The sequence below is a fragment of the Magnusiomyces paraingens genome, assembly GCF_902498895.1.
Source record: "Magnusiomyces paraingens strain CBS 517.90 genome assembly, contig: contig3, whole genome shotgun sequence".
Lineage (NCBI taxonomy): Eukaryota > Fungi > Ascomycota > Dipodascomycetes > Dipodascales > Dipodascaceae > Magnusiomyces > Magnusiomyces paraingens.
In genome coordinates, this window is record NW_022474069.1 from 1,475,699 (window position 1) to 1,495,729 (window position 20,031).

General features: G+C 38.1%; 9 protein-coding genes across 9 annotated transcripts; 3 read left to right on the plus strand and 6 right to left on the minus strand.

Moving 5' to 3' along the window:
- Positions 1-591: 591 nt before the first annotated feature.
- On the minus strand, positions 592-1,713 carry SAPINGB_P003767 (uncharacterized protein; the record flags this gene model as incomplete). Its single annotated transcript, XM_031998482.1, has 1 exon — positions 592-1,713. The coding sequence occupies one exon, from the start codon at positions 1,711-1,713 to the stop codon at positions 592-594; it is 1,122 nt and encodes a 373-aa protein (XP_031854373.1).
- A 945-nt stretch (positions 1,714-2,658) lies between these two features.
- Positions 2,659-4,707, minus strand: SAPINGB_P003768 (uncharacterized protein; the record flags this gene model as incomplete). Its single annotated transcript, XM_031998483.1, has 1 exon — positions 2,659-4,707. The coding sequence occupies one exon, from the start codon at positions 4,705-4,707 to the stop codon at positions 2,659-2,661; it is 2,049 nt and encodes a 682-aa protein (XP_031854374.1).
- Positions 4,708-5,899: 1,192 nt separating this feature from the next.
- SAPINGB_P003769 (uncharacterized protein) lies at positions 5,900-8,009 on the plus strand (the record flags this gene model as incomplete). Its single annotated transcript, XM_031998484.1, has 2 exons — positions 5,900-5,969; positions 6,100-8,009. The coding sequence occupies 2 exons, from the start codon at positions 5,900-5,902 to the stop codon at positions 8,007-8,009; spliced, it is 1,980 nt and encodes a 659-aa protein (XP_031854375.1).
- A 141-nt stretch (positions 8,010-8,150) lies between these two features.
- SAPINGB_P003770 (uncharacterized protein) lies at positions 8,151-9,929 on the minus strand (the record flags this gene model as incomplete). The annotated part of the gene is made up of 1 exon (XM_031998485.1): positions 8,151-9,929. The coding sequence occupies one exon, from the start codon at positions 9,927-9,929 to the stop codon at positions 8,151-8,153; it is 1,779 nt and encodes a 592-aa protein (XP_031854376.1).
- Positions 9,930-10,369: 440 nt separating this feature from the next.
- On the plus strand, positions 10,370-13,189 carry SAPINGB_P003771 (uncharacterized protein; the record flags this gene model as incomplete). Its single annotated transcript, XM_031998486.1, has 1 exon — positions 10,370-13,189. The coding sequence occupies one exon, from the start codon at positions 10,370-10,372 to the stop codon at positions 13,187-13,189; it is 2,820 nt and encodes a 939-aa protein (XP_031854377.1).
- Positions 13,190-14,086: 897 nt separating this feature from the next.
- On the minus strand, positions 14,087-15,016 carry SAPINGB_P003772 (uncharacterized protein; the record flags this gene model as incomplete). The annotated part of the gene is made up of 1 exon (XM_031998487.1): positions 14,087-15,016. The coding sequence occupies one exon, from the start codon at positions 15,014-15,016 to the stop codon at positions 14,087-14,089; it is 930 nt and encodes a 309-aa protein (XP_031854378.1).
- Positions 15,017-15,801: 785 nt separating this feature from the next.
- On the minus strand, positions 15,802-17,052 carry SAPINGB_P003773 (uncharacterized protein; the record flags this gene model as incomplete). The annotated part of the gene is made up of 1 exon (XM_031998488.1): positions 15,802-17,052. One exon carries the CDS (start codon positions 17,050-17,052, stop codon positions 15,802-15,804), a length of 1,251 nt encoding a protein of 416 aa, XP_031854379.1.
- An 854-nt stretch (positions 17,053-17,906) lies between these two features.
- SAPINGB_P003774 (uncharacterized protein) lies at positions 17,907-18,899 on the minus strand (the record flags this gene model as incomplete). The annotated part of the gene is made up of 1 exon (XM_031998489.1): positions 17,907-18,899. The coding sequence occupies one exon, from the start codon at positions 18,897-18,899 to the stop codon at positions 17,907-17,909; it is 993 nt and encodes a 330-aa protein (XP_031854380.1).
- A 450-nt stretch (positions 18,900-19,349) lies between these two features.
- On the plus strand, positions 19,350-19,828 carry SAPINGB_P003775 (uncharacterized protein; the record flags this gene model as incomplete). The annotated part of the gene is made up of 2 exons (XM_031998490.1): positions 19,350-19,392; positions 19,485-19,828. 2 exons carry the CDS (start codon positions 19,350-19,352, stop codon positions 19,826-19,828), a joined length of 387 nt encoding a protein of 128 aa, XP_031854381.1.
- Positions 19,829-20,031: the final 203 nt, after the last annotated feature.

The following is a 20,031-nucleotide window of genomic DNA, read 5'->3' on the forward strand; positions in this document are numbered from 1 at the left end:
CTGATCGCTTTTTATGAAAAATTTTCAGATAAATACTACACTAAAAAGTGGTTTAAAAACATCATTTCATTGACTTAGTAAAGGTGACCGATTAAAACAAATCTCTTTTAGCTAGCAACGGAAAGTTAATTCAATCAGGTGAAATGTGTAACTAATGATATGGTGTACCATTAATCAAGTTTTCTTTAAAAGAAGCTAATATCTAAGACATGGCGCCAGCTCTCGGAAAGAAATCACTTTAAAGACCTTTCTATAAAAGTTTTATTAATAAAAATCAATGGCTTACCAACAGAAGGCAAAGTGTTTGGACTTAATTTTAACCATTTCATGAAAAGAAGCACAGTTCTTTGGCGTTCGCCATAATAAAAATTTAAAGACAGTCTATTTTCATTTAGTTGCTTTTTTAAGATCTTAAACAAAAAGCAAAAAAAAAAAAAAATAGGCATAGCTCTCCTAGTCTATTTAAAACTTCTCATTTAATGTTTGATGTTTATGAGAGCCCATGAGACTATACCCTAACTTCTTATTTATAACTATATAAATACTCTGCTTTTTGTGGGTTATTTCTCGAAACTTTTAATGCGCCATATCTTAGTTTTTCACAGGAGCGTACTTATGAGATCCAGACTTGGAGCCAGCAACAGCAATACCTTCAGAGTCACCACCTTCGGGCTTAACTCCAATTTCCCTTGATCTTTCTAGAGCAGCCTTTGCAGCTTCCTTTAACAGCTCAATGGCTTCAGGACTGATTTGATAATGGAAAGCAAGACGGTTGCTGACAACATTCAACCCCCTCTTTTTTGCTTCTTCCTCCAAAATTACGATGTCAACACCAGATCTGGGGCCGTCAATAAAGATAAAGTTTGTTTCAACAGGGCCTTCAAATTTATATGAAAGCTCCTCTTCCAAATACTGGGCCAACTTCTTGACAACCAAATGAGTAGCCTTCATGGTGGGCCAGACTTCGTCAATCGCCACATTTGCAGGAGCAGCAAGCAAACCTACCTGTCTCATACCACCACCCTGCTGCTTTCTAATCCATCTGGCTGTTTCAATTGTCGTTTCATCAGCCACTAAGACACTTCCAATAGGGGCACCAAGACCCTTAGACAGACACAGGGAAACGGTATCGAAGTATTGACAGTATTCTTTAAGCGAAATACCAGTTTCAGCTGAAGCATTCCATAGCCTAGCACCATCAAGATGCATTCTAATACCGTTGGCCTTGGCGTACTCGGAGATACGCTTAATTTCGTCGAGCGGCATGATAATACCATTGAGCGTATTTTCCAGGCAAACAAGTTTTGTTGTTGCAACATGAATGTCCTTGAAATCAATGACGCGCTTCTTGATATCCTCAAGCGTGAGATACAGCCCATTGCTGGGGAATGCTGGATACACAATTGCTTGACTTAAAATTGCCAGACCAGCGGCCTCGTTACGGTAAACGTGTGCTCTGTCGTCAGCCACAATACTATATGGAGGCTGGTGCAAATTACTGCGAACACCAACCTGGTTACTCATGGTGCCTGAGGGGAAGAATAAAGCACCAGCTTTGCCCGTAAGCTCTTGAATGCGCTTTTGTAGCGAATTTGTGTCTTCGTCTTCTTCATAGACAGAGTCTCCAACAGAAGCTTCTCTGATGGCTTCCATCATACGCTCAGATGGAACAGTGAAAGTATCACTTCGGAATTCTTTGCTTGATCTCGTCATTGTTTTTAGAATTATTGATAAATATATAAAAGATGGTACGAAGAGGTGGGGAGATGAAAGATAAAATGAGGTGTCAAAGTGTTTGATGAGTAAGAAAAAGAAGAAAGAAAAATAATTGGTGAGCGAATTTTTTGTGACGGATAACCACTTTGTACTTTTCATACAACAAAAAATGATACTGATAATCAAGAAGTCAGAACATATATATATGTCTCTGGAAACGCCGTAGAGTATTTATATTTCTATACAAATCCAGGTAATTCTAAATTAGAAGCCTTAAACGCCGTGTCTAATGGTTGTTCTTTCCATCTACGTACGTACCAGGAACTGACATCTCTTGCGCTTAAATCGTTTATGGTTTCCAATTTGTAATAAAAAAATTATAAAATGCCGTTGATTACCGCAACAATAACCATTCACACATCCTACAAAGACTTGCATTGGGCATCAAAAAGTGATATTTTTTCATATATAACTTCCTTTTCAAGTATCCGACATGTTATTGTAGTAGCTTAAAAGAGGTTTCGCATTCACAGAATAAGAAATTTAGTCTAGTATCAATTTGAAGCAATTGTTTACTCTAGGGTAAATCAGTCATATACTCAAGATTTAACCCAGGTTTATTTGCAAATATTTTAAATAGTTAAATCTTTTGCAAATGAATGAAACCAAATAATTAAAATCTTTAAAAATAATTCAGTTTTTCTTTCCTTTTTATAGACTCAAACTGGTATTAATCTCATTTAACGAATTGATAATTTAGAGGGAGTTTTGCATAATTGTCGGAGAAAAAACGTGATATTAACGGGGTTTAAGGTGAGGCAGAGGCCCTAAAAACTACATACATCAACATTATGTAAAAGAAAAGAACATGTTTAAAAAAATTAAAAAAAATCATATTAAAATAAAATCATTGGTTATTTAAGCTATATAATAGTTAGATGCTTAATTAGCACCTTCAATTGCAATCTTGCGACCCTTAGACTTCTTGGAAGAGCTAGAAGTGGAAGAGGTCTCGGAAGACTCAACATCAATCCAGTTGGAATCAATGCTAGAGTCAGCCTTATCGAAATCGGCCTGCTTTTTCTTCAAAATGTCAAGAAGAGCCTCAACCTTATCGGCGTAAGTGACGGCCAAGCCAACAAGGCCGTGCTTCATTCTGCGCAAGGCCTTTTCAGAAGGAGACTCCATATCATCAAGCTCAGAATAAATGTCCTCAAGCTGAGTCTGGACGCCTTCCAAAACTAAAATACGAGAAGTCATACTAAGATTAAGCTCGTTATCATCATCGGCTTCATCATCAGTAGAAGCTGGAGTGTAGCCCTCTTTGTTTAACTTATTGATACGATTGTAAATGCCAATGTATCGGTCGATGTTGACCTTAGCCTGCTGAAGACGATCAGCAACAGAAGACTCAGGAGTGTCTTCCTGAGCAGTAGCCTCGACAACTTTCTCGACTTCTTTAACTTCCTTTTCAGCTTTCTCAATGACCTCGGAGGCTTCAGGAGTAACCTCGTTATTGACCTCCAAAGTCTCAGGAGTAGTCTTAATAATGACCTCAGTATCGTCTTCAGCGGACTTAGCTTCAACATCAGTAGGCTTAGAAGGCTCTTCAGTCTGACACTCAACTTCTTCAGCGGGAGATTCTTCAGGAGTAGTGGAAATCTCGGGCTCAACAGTCTTCTCAGTGTCATCAGCAACATTGAAATCAGACTCAGATTCAAACTCAAAGTCGGACTCTTCGCTCGACTTCTCAGTCTTGGAAGGAGCGGGAGTAGCAGATGAAGAGGAAGAAGAAGAGAAAGTAGAAGCCTTAGGGGCTTCTTTAGTCTCATCATCGCTACTGTAAGAGTCAGCAAAAGGGACTACAAAGGCACTGCTGATGGCAGAAATTAGAGGACCCATTATTTCTTCGGCAATGCTACCAGGAGCATTGGATCGGTAATAATATCCAGATCTTCCACCATGAGGATAACCATGATGGTGGTGACGACGATGACGGCGGCCGCCATAAGAAGAAGCATGGCATCCAGAGGAACCAGCAAAAGAGGAAGCGCAGGAGCCAGTAGCAGCGCAAGAGGAACCATCAACATCTCTCTTGCGCTTAGAAGCACAAGAGGAAGACTTTTTGTGACAATGCTTAGCCTGGCAGCCGGTCTCAGACTCATCTGCAGTCTGAGAATCTTCAGCAGAAGCCTTAGCTGATGCCGTGGAGGAGGATGAATTCTTTTCATTAGATTCAGTCTTCTCTTTGGGCTCGTAGGTATCCTCAAACTCACTGTCGGAAGAAGTGAAAGACTCAGAAGAGTCACTAATATGACCGGAGTCAGGAATGAACTGAGAGGCAATCATAAAAGGAATCTCCAACAAAGAGAAAAGATTGAAGGGGTCCTGAGGTGCAGCATGTTGATGGTGATGATGGTGAGGACCATGATGGTTACCGTGATGAGGAGGGGGTGGAGGAGGGTGTCTACCATGAGGACCATGATGGGGACCAGGGCCATGATGGGGACCGTGATGTGGAGGTGGAGGAGGGTATCTACCATGAGGACCAGGGTGGGGGCCAGGTTCAGGACCACGATGGTGACCGTGATGAGGAGGGGGTGGAGGAGGGTGTCTACCATGAGGACCATGATGGGGACCAGGGCCAGGACGGGGACCTGGACGAGGGCCGCGTGGAAAGTCGGGGCCATCTTCAGGACCATCATAATGATGGTGGTGGTGATGACGATGACGGGAACGTCTATCTTCTGGGGCCCCATGAGGAGGAGGTGGAGGTGGTGGTGGAGGAGGAGCATTAAAGGAAAACCCACCAGGACCGCCATAGCCAAAGAAAGGAGGAGGGGGAGGAGGAGGAGCATAGTACTGAGAATCACGGCCACCGAATGGAGGGGGAGGAGGAGGTGGTGGAGGAGGGTATCCATATCCACGTCGTTCTCCACGACCACGGGGTTGATAGCCAAAATCTTCAGTAAATGCAAAAAAAGGATTCATAATAAAAGTTGTTGATAAAAAGCTGATAATGTGAGAAGATGAGTTTTGATGATTGAATGATGTTGTAAGATAAGGAAGAAGAAAAAAAAGTAGGAAAACTGGAAGATATCTGGTCCTTTTTATATAATTTCCCAGTGACTGCAAAATGGACTTTGGTTGTTACGTAGGGGCTGAAAAATCAGAGAAAGTTCTTGAATGTGCTAGAATCAGTTGCGAGACTTGGTGGCGTTTAATGATAGAGTTTTGTGAATTTAGCAGGCAAAGCCCCAGATACACGTAAGACAGTTTACTGTAGAGGTGCGATTGCGTCTTTTTTTGTGCGTCATTACATGTTACAGTTTCCTATCTGGGAAAGCCGCATAATAGAGAAACTTAATTTTTTAAAGGCTTAGAGCATGCTTTGGCAAAAAAGTTGGTTGGAGCCAAAAATATTTCTAAAATAAGCAAAATTTCCCAAAATTAATTTTCAAATAACTGACCTGATATTGAGAATATTTCCATTTTAGTCTAAATATATTGGATCTATCGTATGAATCTGACGTAATCTTTTTTAGAAATCCCTCAAAAATAAATTAAGTCGATCCTTAGCTCAGAATTAAACTCAAATGTTTTTAATTTTTGATAGGTTAAATAAAATTTGATATTGGAAAACAAAAAATTTAAAACGCACTATTTCGACTCGTAATACATTCTGATTTATTATCATACATTTTTAAATCAAATCAAAAAGAAAAAGAAAAAAAGAAAAAAAAAGAAAACGTCATAGAGGGCTTTTTTTAACTATCTGCTTTGAAAGTAATTTTTTTTCAATAACTATGTTTAACATTTCAAATCTTTCTTTAAAGGAACATTTATGCAATGATTAATATATTAATACTATTAGTATAAATCATTTAGTATTTACTCTATGATTATTTCCAATTCCAAAAATAGTTCATGTGTCATTAAGCTATTTCCATTTTTTTATACCTGTGATTCAACTCTTGTGGTCAAAAAATAATTTGGAAACAATATCAAGTTATTTTTTGTTACAATAATCTGTAACACAAAATCTGTAACACAATTTGTTTACATAAAGACCATAATACACAGAAAAACATTTCTAAACAGTCTCTTTTGCAACTTAGTTCGACAGCTATTCATCAGTGATAGAAATGATATGATCTCTCTATCTCCTCAATATGAAAATATTATGTGTGGCAGAAAAACCATCTGTAGCCAGAGGAGTAGCAACTGCATTATCTCAAGGGAGTTTTGTAACGGTATGGGCCTTTTTTTTAATCATACTTCAACGATTAGAAAACTAACGCAGTTTAAAGAGAAATTCTCAAAATAAATATATAAAAAATTATGAATTTAATTTTGTATTCCCAAATTGGGGAGACTGTCAAGTCACAGTCACAAGTGTTTTAGGGCATCTCAATGATACAGAGTTTGCTGACCCACAGTACAGAAACTGGAGAGGCGTTGATCCTAGCCATTTGTTTAATGCTCCAATCATAACTTTTACTTCTGAATCTAATAAGACAGTGGCAAAAAATATTAAAGACGAAAGCAGAACTGCAAATAAGCTATTTATTTGGACAGATAACGATAGAGAAGGAGAGCATATTGGCTATGAAATTTTTAAAATTGCATGCAGTAGTAACCCGAATCTCACGATGAGTAACGTGCACAGAGCAGTTTTTAACAACATTGAAGAATCTCATATACGACAAGCAGCAAAGAATCCTCGTCAATTAGATATGAGACTTGTGAATGCTGTTATAGCTCGAATAGAAATTGATTTTCGAATAGGAACAGCTTTAACACGCTTTCAAACTCTCGCTATTCAGGATGCCATTACCACTCTTAAAAAAGACGTAATTTCTTATGGACCTTGCCAGTTCCCTACTCTTGGATTTGTGGTTGATCAATATAATCGAGTAACAAAGTTTGTACCAGAAAACTTTTGGTATATATCTATTGACGCCAAAATGCCACAAAGTTTTGTTGATTTCCAAAAACAACAACAACAGAATGAAGAAAACACAAATACTAAAAGACGAAAGACTTCTAAGAATCGCATTGATGTCCTTAAGTTTACGTGGAGTCGTACTCGACTGTTTGATAGAGCTGTTGCATACGTTCTGTTTCACAGATGTATCAACACCGGAACTCGGGCACAAGTTATCAATGTCAAAAAGGTTCCTACATCTCGTTGGAGGCCTTTACCTTTAACAACAGTCGAGCTGCAAAAGGTTTGCTCTAAGTTCAGAGGATTAACACCTAAAAAGGTTTTAGATGCTGCCGAAAAACTGTACAATAAAGGGTTCATATCTTATCCCCGCACGGAAACAGATGTTTTTGACGAATCAATTGATTTAAACAAGCTAGTGGAAAAACAGTTTCATTCCCCTGAATGGGGTAATTATGCAAAGCGGCTTCTTGGTCATACACAACCTCCGCAGCCCCCGACAATATGCACTCCCAGAAAGGGAAAACATAACGATAAAGCACATCCACCCATCCATCCGGTTGCGTTTGTCAACTCGTCCGCTTTAGAAGATGAAGGTCAACGGATAGTTTTTGAATTTGTTGCTCGCAGATTTTTGGCATGCGTTTCTCCCGACGCTAAAGGCGCTACTACCACAATAACATTGAACTGGGGCGGCGAAACATTTTTTGCATCTGGCCTAGAGGTTCTGGAAAGAAATTTTCTTGAGGTTTATTATCCATATCAAACATGGGCTTCTTCGGCGGTCCAAATCCCACCAAATCTATTTTCTCCAGGTGCTACAGTAGAGTTGGATTCTGCCGATTTGCTTGAAGGTACTACATCGCCACCACGCTATTTATCTGAAACTGACTTGATTTCTCTTATGGATGCAAACGGAATTGGAACAGATGCAACCATGGCAGATCACATTCAAACTATCATTGATCGGAACTACGTGAATAAAATTAACCCACCAGGCGAAAGTGGTGTTTCACGACTAATACCTTCAGCTTTAGGATATGGATTAGTAGAAGGATATGATAAAATTGGTTTTGAAAAGTCCCTTTCAAAGCCGTTTTTACGGAAGGAAATGGAGGAATCAATGGTAAAGATAGCTAATGGTGTTAGTTCTAAAGAAGAGATTTTAAGAGCGACTCTTTCTAAATATTATGATGTATATAATATTGCACGACGACAGGTAAACGTCTTGGTCAATACCACAAAGAGTAATTTTGAAAGAGTGGTTAACATCGCTAACAATACAGCTAATAGTAGTTCAACTCAGGGGAGAGGTCGCAACCGTGGTCAATCTTCTACTACTTGAACCATTATATTAAGTATATACAATAAATAATGAGCGATGATATTAACTATAATTGATAGCCTTTTTTGCAAATTTGATTAACGTATTATATAGAAAAAAATTTCATAATGCTGATAGAATTAACAAGTCATAAGCCATACTTTATCGAACTTCTAATGGAGGGGGAACATCCGGAACTTTACCTATGGTAAATTCATTACTTTCAAATTCCGCCTTAAAAACATCTGAAAGTTCAGAAAGGGAAAATGGCTTATCTAACGGATCTATAACTGTGGATTTAGCATTCGAGCTACCAAACCCAGGACCAGCACTAGCCCCGAATGGAGAAGCAGTGCTGGATCCAAATGGAGAGCTTTGATTAAAAAACGAACCAAATGACGATGAATTTTCAGGTTTCTGAGAAGATCCAAACCCTCCAAACCCTCCAGAGTCTCCAAATGGTGATGAGGTAGATGACTGAAGCGAAGCAAATGGCGATGAAGATTGAGCCTGAGCTTGAGCTTGAGCTTGAGATCCAAAAGGCGATTGCTGATTATTGTTGGCCGCAACCCCAAATGGCGAGTTTGTTTTTTGTGTAGCTGCACCAAATGGCGAGCTAGAATTCTGTGTAGAAGTAGAGCCAAATGGTGAATTTGTATTTTGTGTGTTCGCAGTGGCAAACGGAGATGTATTTGTTGTTGTAGAAGTGTCAAATACCGATGGCTTAGAAGCAACACCAAAAGGTGACGCATTTGTAGATGTAGAGCTAGAGCCAAATATCGATGGCTTAGAAGCAGCAGAACCAAATGGAGAGTTATTATTATTGGAAGCCCCAAATGGAGAGCTATTTTGATTACTTGAGAATGGAGATTGACTGGAAGCATTATTGTTTGTAGCAGCACCAAATGGCGAACTTGATGCAAAGGGATTATCATTTGTATTAGTAGTTGCTGATCCAAACGCACTTCCTTGATTACTGGCAAAAGAAGAAAACGGGGAGGCATTTGATGAGGTGCTCGTATTGCTGAATGCTCCAAATGCAGACTTGGGAGCCTCGCTTGAGCCAAAAGCGGGTTTACCAAAACCAGATTGACCAAAACCCGACTGGCCAAAGCTAGGCTGGCCAAACCCGTGTTGACCAAAGCCAGATCCTGATGTAGTTGTGTTTGTTGATTGCGATGAAAACCCTCCCGTGCTAGTATTACTAGATGCTCCAAATGGGCTTGATGTGTTGCTTTGGGTTACCGAACCGAATGGATTTGTGTTGTTTGAGGATGACACAAACGACTCAAAAGCGCCACCTCCGCTTTTGTTGGACCATGATGATTTTTGTTGGTTTCCAGATGACGCGGTTCCAAATGTAGAAGATCCAAATGCTGGACTAGAAAAAGAGGAGGATCCAAAAGGATTTGAAGTAGTGTTTCCGGAGGAAGAGTTTCCAAAGCTTCCAAAAGCTGATGATCCGGTATTTGTACTACTTCCCCAGCCTCCACTGGATGTGTTGCTGCTATTAGGAGGTAAAAAGGCCATTTTTGGTTCTTGTTCCTTACTTCTTTGAGAGTAACGAGCTGCTTTATCGCTATTAATCTGTATGTGTTTTTCAATTTCCTGTTGCTTTTTGACTTCTGCTTCGACTTGATAGCGATATTGCTGTTCAGTATTTTTTTGTTTTGCTAGGTAAAAATTCCAGCGATCTTCGTCAGGAGAAATATCACGATCTGAAATAAGATTTTTTTTAACCTCAGAAATAGGTGAGAAGCTTGAAAAAACCCACTCTGGTCTTTCTTTTAAGTTATCAAGTATAGTTTTTTGGACACCTTCAATGTCCTCGTCTTCCGGTAATTCGTTGTTATTAACTCCGGGATGGATATATTCACAGTTGCTTCCTTTTGCGCACCGACCTTTTGTGTAATATTTGCAGATGATATTTTTCCTGGCCATGTTCTGAAGGACAGAAAAGAAAAGATATTATCCAATACGATAAGCTTAGGTTTTTTTTGTTTTAAAAAAACAAAAAAGTATGCCCTTTTTATTGCTTATTTGGTGGTTCTGAAAAGTTTTTGTTGATGGTGATGATTACTAACGAAGTTTCACTACCACCATCAATTTCACCCAAATGCCACCACCACGGTGATCTCATCAGCCACTCCAACTCCACTTTAAAATTTTTTTTTTGTTTTATTTTAAAAATTTCTCTCCACAGCTTTCGCTTTCACTTTTACCTAAATTTTCACCACTTGCCTGAACATAAACGTCTGGGTTTATTCCTTAATTTGGATAAATCGGTTACCAGAAAGTTTTGACAGCATGATTTTTGCCATCATCAAAGCCATCAGTCCTTTTCAAAATTTTCTTCACTACCGCTTTTGTTTAGCCTTATCATGACCGGTAATCAACCTGTCCATATCAACACTAATTTTGCGCCAAAAAATGGCCTAACCCAATCTTCTACTGAAAATGAAAAGATCATTGCTTCTCTCCGTATTTCTTTGGAATCTTTCATAGAAAAGCTCGCTGCAACTAACAATACCTTTGAAGTTTTGCGTTCTAAAATAGTTCTTTCTAGCCATGACAATGTTTCTGACCCTACATCCAATAGTACCCAACAACCAACTGACCGTATAAGCTTGACCCAAAATATACTAGATCTTGATGAAGAGATTGATGCCCTTCTTGCTTTTATTGGATCTCAATTTTCAGTCTGGATTTTTGATGACTTTGTTAATTCTACTTCGCTCCAAAACACTCTATGGAAATCGTTTTATTACACAGTAATTAAAAGCTATCAACATCATGTTGTTGACCGACCAAATAATTTTACTTTTCCCACTGAAGCCGAAAATGAGCAAGCTCGTCAACTTGCTCGTAATCGGTTCATTAAGCTTTGCAAACATATCAGCCACTACTATAAAGTACTCATTACTAGAATGGTGGAAATTTATGGATACACACCTCAAATTTTATATGTGGTCTCAGTTCTTCAGGTAGAGCCTGAAAATTTAAACACTTCACCTAGAGCCAACCAATCAGTCACACCAATTTTGCATACATCTATACATGATTCTTTATGCCATATGGGCGATTTATCCCGATACCGCTCCATGCTCCATCCCAGCTCTAATGAAATTTCGCTCGATTATAATCACTCGATTATTTATTATACTACCGCTTCCAAAATCAGACCTAGTTCGGGTATTCCCTTGAATTTACTTGGAAATATTAGTTTTTCTCGTGGAGACGTGTTCACTGCAACCTATTACTTTTTGCGTTCTGTTGCAGTTGATGAACCATTCCAAGATGGTCCAGCTAATTTGAGAATTATTCTCAGAAAACTAGTCAAGTTAAAAAATCTCTCAGAAAAGCCAATTTTTGGTTTAAGAGAGGTTGATGAAAACGATTCCTTCAATGATATTGATAATGAAAATTCGGTGACTGGTAACTCTCAGAAAGATGTAAAGGAAACCCTTTTGCAGATCATTCAGCTTTACAGTACCTATTACTTAGCCCAGCTTCCTTCCAAAACATCATCTGACCCTTTTAAGTTTTATGATCCTAATTCGGAAGACCGTCAGCAAGAATTCACTGATAGGCTTTACGAACTTTGTAAGGACCGAGAGATTCCCAGCAGAATTATTTCTAAACTTGTCATCATTGCTATTACTTTTGTTTGGTTACTACATCAATCCTGCGATGCTGATAGCAAAAGAGACTCTAAGAAGGTGAGTAATGCTGTGTTGACTCCCCAAAAGGCATACAAACTTGTAGTGGGCTTCACTCTACGCATTTTTGATAAGCTTCTTTCTGCTGCCCTTCGTAATGTTTCTGTTGTTGGAGATCGCAAAAAGCTCGCCTCAGGAATGGCTTCGCTTTTGCCCGCTTTTAGAATTTTAATGGATTGGCTTCATAAGCAATTAGCAGGTTCAGCTATTACGGAATGGGGCCAAGATTCGACTCAGTGCAATGCAATTTTTTTGAAAGCTTGGCAGTTGCTTGAACATTTACGAGAAGTTTATGGTTTCAAATTTGATATTTCAACTGCTGTTGCTCGTTCAAACTGGGATAGATTTGAAGAGATTTTAAAGCGTCAAAAGGAAAATGTTTCTCAAGAAGTTGGCAAAAAGGTTTTAGCCGAAAATTACGAGGAGACTCATTGCTTGGGATTAACACCTCTCGATGGAGGAATCAGTGACACTCCCACAGGTCTTGATCCGGCTGAATCCTTGTTGCGTACCGAACAGGACCTTTACCGTTCACAGTGTCTCTTGTTTTCAGGTGTTGAAATTAGCCGTCTTTACTTGACATTTTTGAGCCTTGACGAGTTCAAGGGCCAAGACTCTCATTTTAGCTTTGAGCCTATTGATTTTGAAAGCGTTGTTTTTGCCTCTGAAAAAGAAGAAGAAGAAGCTGTGGGGGAAGAAGAAGAATCTCAACCATTTCAGTATGCTGATATACCAAGGGCTCCCCAAGGATTTGGTAAAAGCCCGATTAATGATAAACAGCATTCTGAAAGTAATACTGGAAGCCAATTTTCTAGTTGTCTTAACAATGCTGAAGAGGAAGTTGTCGATGAATCTGAGTACTACAAGATTGGTCGAAATGATGCTGTTTTTAAAAATGGTACTGATGGAGATATGAATCGAAATCCCCAATTCAATGGCAACGGTAATCACAATAATGGCAACAGTCAGAATCGTGCACTGTTCCCCAAATTTTCTGATATGAACTCTGCCTCTCCTGCCTTTTTATCTAGGCTTTACAATTTGGAACATGCCCAGTTCAGCCATAAGAGCAGACGTTCTCGCTCAGACGGGCGGAATAATGCTCGTGGACACAGTTTGGGTACTTCTGAATCTCCTTTAGGCCAGAATAGACAAGGGTCTCGTGCAGTCAGTTCCAACAGCAGCAATAATACTAATACTGGAAATGAACCTGCGTCTCCCAAACGCAGACGGCGTCGCCGCCGGGGACGAAGAAGTAGACAACAGAAGAATGAGAATGTTTCTGCGGAGAATAATGGTGAGGTAGAGGATGATGATGAAAATATTGTTATGGACAAGGCTGCTTCTCATATGAGACAATTGGATCTTGATGAAGATGGTGATGAGGATGAGGAAGAAGAAGATGATGATGATGATGACAGCGAGGATAGTGACGAGGAGGTTGTTTTCCAAGGTCGTGGAAGAGGAAGAGCAACAGGTTAGACAAATCTTTGAACCTTTTTTTTTCTTATCAGTCTTATTATTTAATCGTTATAAACGATTAATGTTATTGATGGCAATGAGAATAAAAAAAGATACCAAACAAGACTTTATTTAGAACCAATCCTGACTCTTTTGTTTGCTCATGGTTGTTCTATCTATTCTTTTTAATTCAGGTCGTTTTTTTTTTTTTTTTTTGATTCGAATTAAAAAAAAAAGTGAAATTGAAGTGGAAGTTGAAGTTGAAGTTGAAGTTGAAGTTGAAGTTGAAGTTGTTTCGTTTGGCTATGCCCCCTGTTCTTGGTGCGACTTTATTTTTATTTTACTATATGTTCTGTTGGAAGAAATGTTTATCAAGAAGAAGTGATGTATTTGAATGAATGAGAATTAATTTTATTTATAATCTGTTAAGTAGGGATATAATTTATATATTATTAAAATATTATTTATATCAATTTGCTATACTTTTGATAATTTTCTATTAATCTAAAAAAGTATATCAGCATTCAAGCTATTATTTATGCTCCTACTATATAATTTTTCTGTTTTAAAATTAAATTTTGAGTTTTAAATTTAACTATGCTGTAGATAAAATCTTAAAATAAATCAGTTTATATTTGTTTGTCTTTATTCAAAAGTAAAGAAATCATTTTAATTTCTTTTTAGTGGTTTTGTGATTTTTGTAATTTGGTTTTAAATAATAATAACATTGTCTTGTTTCAAGTTATTCCTTGTGGCCCAATGGCAAGGCGTTCGCCTACGATTATTGTGTTGCACAGCGAAAGATTCCAGGTTCGACCCCTGGCAGGGAAGCTAAACTTTTTGCAGTTTGACTTTTTGTTTGCTATAAGTATGTAGCACTAATGTTTTGTGCAAAAATGAAATTATATTATACTTAATTTACAAAAATAAAGATCCAGCAGCAATGGCAATTGTGAAAAGAGTGTTTGGAGATCCCAAAATATTTGCAAAAGATGTACTACTGGTTGTTGCAGCAGCCGAAGCACTTGCCGAAGCACTTGACGCGGATGCTGAGCTTGAACTTGTAGCAGTTGCCTGTGTTTGATTCGTAAGGGTGCCATTAATGACAACAAAATGGGTACCATTAGAGTCAATGGTAGTTTTTGAAATGTTCGTTGGAAGGTTGTCAAAATAAGTTTGGTTTTCAGTCTTTTCGCAAGAGCAAGGATTGTACTGCATGCAAAAGCAACGGACAACATAGTCAGTTCCGTTGATAGTAGTATTATAGGAGTACTCATAGGTACCATAGTGGCCCCAATATCCTGGGTAAGCTGAAGAAGCAGCACCAGCTAAAAGAAACACGGCGCCGAGACCAAGACCAGTAACTGCTCCTGCTGCAAAGGGAGTTACTGCACCTCCAGAGTACAGGCCACTAGAAAGCCTTGAAGAAGAAGTAGAGGAACCCCGTGACGAAGAAGAAGTTGAACCACTTGATGAAGAAGATGATGAACCTGTTTTTCCAGAACCACTACTCGAACTACTTGAACTGCCGCTGCTGCTACTCCCAGATTTACCGCCGCTGGATCCACCCCGACGTTTTTCAAAAGAAAGATCCGGGTCGTCATCTTTAATTATCATTACTGGTTTGCCATTGACACTGCTGAACTTGAAGTTGACAAGTTTTTCTTCCAGAAAGGGCAAGTCGTCAAGAGGCACAAAGTGTGTATTTGCGGGGAGGTTGCGTGGAAGAATGGCAGGGTTTGCATTTCTTGGGTTGAATTTAGGAATCAACAAATCTGAGAGCGTTCTTCCAGAAACAAGTGAAGATGTGAAAAGAAAAGGGGTTAAAAAAGTAGTTGATATCTTCATTTTAAATGGATTTGTATAGTTTTTTTTTTTTTTTCAAGAAGGAAGGTATAAAATTAAGAATTGAAGAATTTTATATAAGCATAGTGTAAATAAAAAAAAATATTACAATTGTTGATGTGCGGATTGCTAGGGTTTTTATAGGTGGTAGGCTCAAAAAGAAAAATTTTAAGAAGTTTCTAAGCCTCTTCACAACAGCCCCAAAGGATCGCCTTATGACAGCTTTTCATGTTGGTTTGGTAGACTTTCAAAGAGGTAAAGTGGAGGATAATTGTTTGTAAAAAAAAATTATCGAAGGATTGAATGAAAAATTGGAAGTTTAAAAGAGTTGATATATTATAACGGTTCTACCCCAGGATGACGTAGCCTAGTTATGGACGATAAGAGATTGGTGTCGCCGTCACAACATTTATTATCAAATATAGTACTATATCATTTATCGTAATTAACAAGATCATCTTCTCAAGATTATAAAACTTTTTTCTGAAAAGAATTAATAAATAAATATATAAAAAAAAAAGTCATTTCGAACACACTGCCACATTCTTATGCAATCGGATCGTCATAGGTTTTTTTTTCAATATAGTTGCTGTGGCAAAATAAGCCCCCAACTGCGCCCAAACCACTATTTCTCAACTTATGACAGCATAACTATAAGAAACCATTTTGGAATGATGTTGATTAAATAAATGCTTATTTTTTTAAAAAAAATTAATATTGAATATTATAATACAGTAAAATTAAATAATTGATATATATAGATATAAATAATTTTGGAAAAAAAAAAGTTACAAATAAAAAATGCCAACAACTGAAATCGCCAAGAAGAGAAAAGTTTCTGGAATCATGAGAGCAATTCCCAAAGATTCCAAGACAGGAGCAACTGGTTGATTTTCAGGTGAAGACGATTGGGAACTTGAAGTGAGAGCTGTAGAATTAATCAAAGTTCCATTGACCATTACGGTACGTTCCCCAGTACTTGTGACAGAGATTTTGGAAAAGTTTCCAGAAAGATTTTCAAAGTAAACAAAGTTTTGAGTTTTGTCGCAAGAGCAGGGATTAAATACCATACAAAAGCAGCGAACAGAATATTGAACCCCATTAATAGTTGAATTGTATGAGTAGTCGTATACACCCTGAGTGCCCCAATACCCTGGATAGGCGGCAGACACAGAAGAAGATAGAAGAAGGACTGATTGAAGACCAGAATGGGTGGTAGAACCGGCTATATAGACAGAGTTGGAGCCACCAGCATACAAACCGTTAGAAAGTCTTGTTGAAGACGTTGAAATAGTGATGGAAGAAGAAGAAGAAGAAGAAGAAGAAGAAGAAGAAGAAGAAGAGCTACCGGAGCCAGGTTCATTTGAGTAACTATTGTCATTATCGTTTTCATTTTCATTTTCATTTTCATTGTTATTACTATTGCTATTGCTATTCGTGTTGCTATTAGTGTTACTGTTAGTATTGCTGTTTGAGTTTGAGTTGTTCGTGTCACTGTTACTATTGGTATTACTATTGGTATTACTATTGGTATTACTATTGGTATTACTATTGTTTATTGTATTGGTATTTGTATTTGTATTTGAATGATCAATATTATTGGTGTTGCTATTATTAATGATAGTATCACTTGTGCTCACTGAATTACTGTTTCCATTATTTACATTACTGTTGTAGTTATTATTTACCGTATTTGTATTTCCTCCAGTAGAAATACTTGTCGAAACACTATATGAATAGCTGCTGCTTCCAGGTACAGAATGCCTATTAAAGAGTACTTGAGATACATCGCTGGTTTGGCCTCTTTTTTCCAAAGCTGCGGTTTCTATCTCTGGGTCGTCTACGCTAAGTGTTTGGGTAAAGCGTATTTCTTTAATTTTCTTGGTACCCAGGATGCGCAGGTTACTTGTGTCAAGGTCCTCTAGTTCAGAAGAATCTAAAGCTTGTATAGCTGGAACCCCAGGAGCTGCAGTCAGAATAAGAGGAATCAAAAAAGAAGAGGAAAGGGTTAGAGAAAAAAATGAGGAATTTACTTTCATTGTGTATGTAATTTGATTGATGAAAAAAATATGGTCATTTTGATAGAAAGAAAATAAAAAAAAAAAAAAAAAAAAAAAAAGAGAAGAAGAAATCATTGGTATTTAAATGATTCTTTTGATAAAATGTTCTATATCAAACGGAATTTTTTCAAATGTATATTTTTAGAGTCGTTTCATCAACGGATTGATTCAAGACAAATGTCAACAGTATCGACACAATTTGCGGGAAAACTCCGAACAATGAAAATAACTATAAAAAAAAACTTCATATTGCTAGAAATTTTATGTCAAGTTTCTTTTTCTTTTCTTTCTTTCTTTCTTTTTCAAAGGCGTGACCGATCTCTTTTTTAAAAAATTTCCTATTTATTGGTAAGTTGATAATGGTTTAATTTTCTTTGGAATCACTTTCTTTTTTTTTTCTAGAATATATAACGTTTTGAACAAACGTCAACGGCGGGCAAAGATAACAAGATCTAACACCCAATTTCTCCTTTGGTCAAAAAAATATATATTGTTTGGCGTTTGGGATGAATCATGTTTTTAGTAGCAAAACACGCAAGCATTGAAACAATTCATGCCAACGGTTATACCGGTACAGGTAAGGAATTATGGAGAGGAGTAAAGATAAAAAAAAAAAAGCCTTGAAGGGTCTACGTGTGGGGTTGAACCACACATGAAAAACATACACAAGAGATTGTTTTTTTTTGAATAGGGGAAAAAAAGTTTATTGGTAATGATTCCTTGTTAATTGTTTTTTTTTGTCATGTGTGTTTCTGATTCAAAATATTTAAATTTATACTTTTAAAGTTCCTTTTTATTTTTATTAATATTAATTTTTCCTTCTTTTTTCATATCTAAATGACAAAGGGGACGTAAATCTTACGGTTCTTGGGGTATTTGTCACCAAACTCCTTACGGTATCTTCTGTGCTTCTTGACACCCCAGAACCACATTTGGGTAGTAGAAACAGTGAAAAACAAAAGGGATGTCCAGTTCTGGGTAATAAGAAGGATAGCGAACCAGCCGAGGGATTCGAAAAAGTAGTTCGGGACGGAAACAAGGTTGAAGCCATAGCCATAGGGAATCTTGCGGGTCTTTGAGCCGTCTGATCTCAAGGAAGAGAGAATGAGATGGGTCCAACCATTGGAGAGTTCAGCAAAGAGCCAAAGGGCAGAAAGAACATAGAGAGTGGTAGCACCGAGGGGGACAATGTTTCTGCCAAAAAGGAAACGAGAGATGATAGACTTTTCAGGAGCAACGTATGATTCAGGAGCATAGATGAAGTAAGCCAGGTTAATACCTGAAAGGAACCAGTAGTGAGATGAGTTTTTAAAGACATTGAAGACGGGCATGGTGTCAAGAGAAAAATGGTGAACAAAGGCAGTCTCAAATTCGCGCTTAATGAAATGGAGCATGGTGAAGATGAATGCAAGTTGCTGGACACGAGAGTGTTCAAAAGTGGAGCCGTAGATGGCCTTTTGACCAAAGTAGAAGATGGGGTGGATGAGGAGGGGTCCAAAGTATTCAATGAAGAAGACAGTGCGCCATTGGATCTGTGGGCCAAGGTCTTTGACGTAAATGATAGGAGAATTGGTAGAGGTAGCAGAGAAATAAGTAGAAAGAGGCAATGCCGGATCAAGAACGGTATCGCGCTTTTTCTGGTTAGGTTCTTGGGGCTTGTCGTCGGATGCGGTGGGGATAGTGAGACGGATTCTATGAACGGAAAGCCCAGTTTTGTCTGAAATGGACTTAATTACAGTTTGGACAGGCTCAGTAAGGGGGCCGTTAAAGGAAGTAGGGCAATTGGAAATTTTCCCACGCTTAGTCTTGATGGCAATTTCAGACATATTTTTGTTGGTCTTTTTTATTTTTTTTTTTTTTTTTGGCCAAATGTTTGGAAGGGGTTGGGTTGAAAAAGGATAGAGGAGGATGGGGAGGGGGGGTTGTGAAGAAAATTGGGTGTACCGATGTTATGCGTAATTTTAGGACTCTGCGAATAGTATGGTCTGTCCGCGTGCGTTTCCCAGCGAAATTTTTCATTTTTGATTTTTTTTTTTGATTTATTTTTTTTTTTTTTGTCAAACCACCAAAAAATCAAACAACACACATCCCCCCAGCAGAAAGCATTCAAAGCCACCCAAGGAGGAACAGTAAAGAAGAAGAAAAAGACGCGTCGGTTCAACATGAAGCTCGTGCGGTAAGTTTTTATAGAGGAGTTATTTAAGAAGAATCTTTCTAAAAAAAAAAAAAAATTTATTTTTCAAAGTTTGCTGACTGGAGAGAATTTTAGATTTTTAATGAAACTGACAAACGAGTCAGTCCAAATAGAGCTTAAGAATGGTGAGTTTTTTTTAATGATTTTAAAACAAAATTGATTTCATTTGATTTTATTTTATTTTATTTGCTAACAACTTTTCCCCCCCCTCCTCTAGGTACAATTGTTTCGGGCACAATTCTATCTGTGTCACCAAATATGAACACAACACTACGGGGCGTAAAAATGACAATACGGAACCGTGAACCGATATCATTAGAATATATCAACATTCGCGGCAGCACCATTCGTTACTTTATTCTACCTGAGTCGCTGCCGCTGGATACACTACTGATTGACGATACACCTAAGCCTAAGGTGGGCAGTGGTGCTGGTAATGCGCGGCAAAACTCGACACGTGGCCGGGGTGGCGGTCGCGGAGGTCGTGGAGGCCGTGGGGGCCGTGGAGGAGGTGGCGGTCGTGGTGGACGCGGTCGTGGGCAATCGAGTCGGGGGTTCTAGAGAAGGTTGTTATTATTATTATTATTATTATATATGGGTGTGTGTGTTTTTATGTTGTTTGTTATGATTATTACTATATTATTAGAGCGGTACCATTACATTTAATTACTATTTTGGAATTGAAGAAGCCATTGGAAGTACTCCAGGATCTTTTCCCAAATATTATAAAATATATATATATATGAATGAATGAATGAATGAAA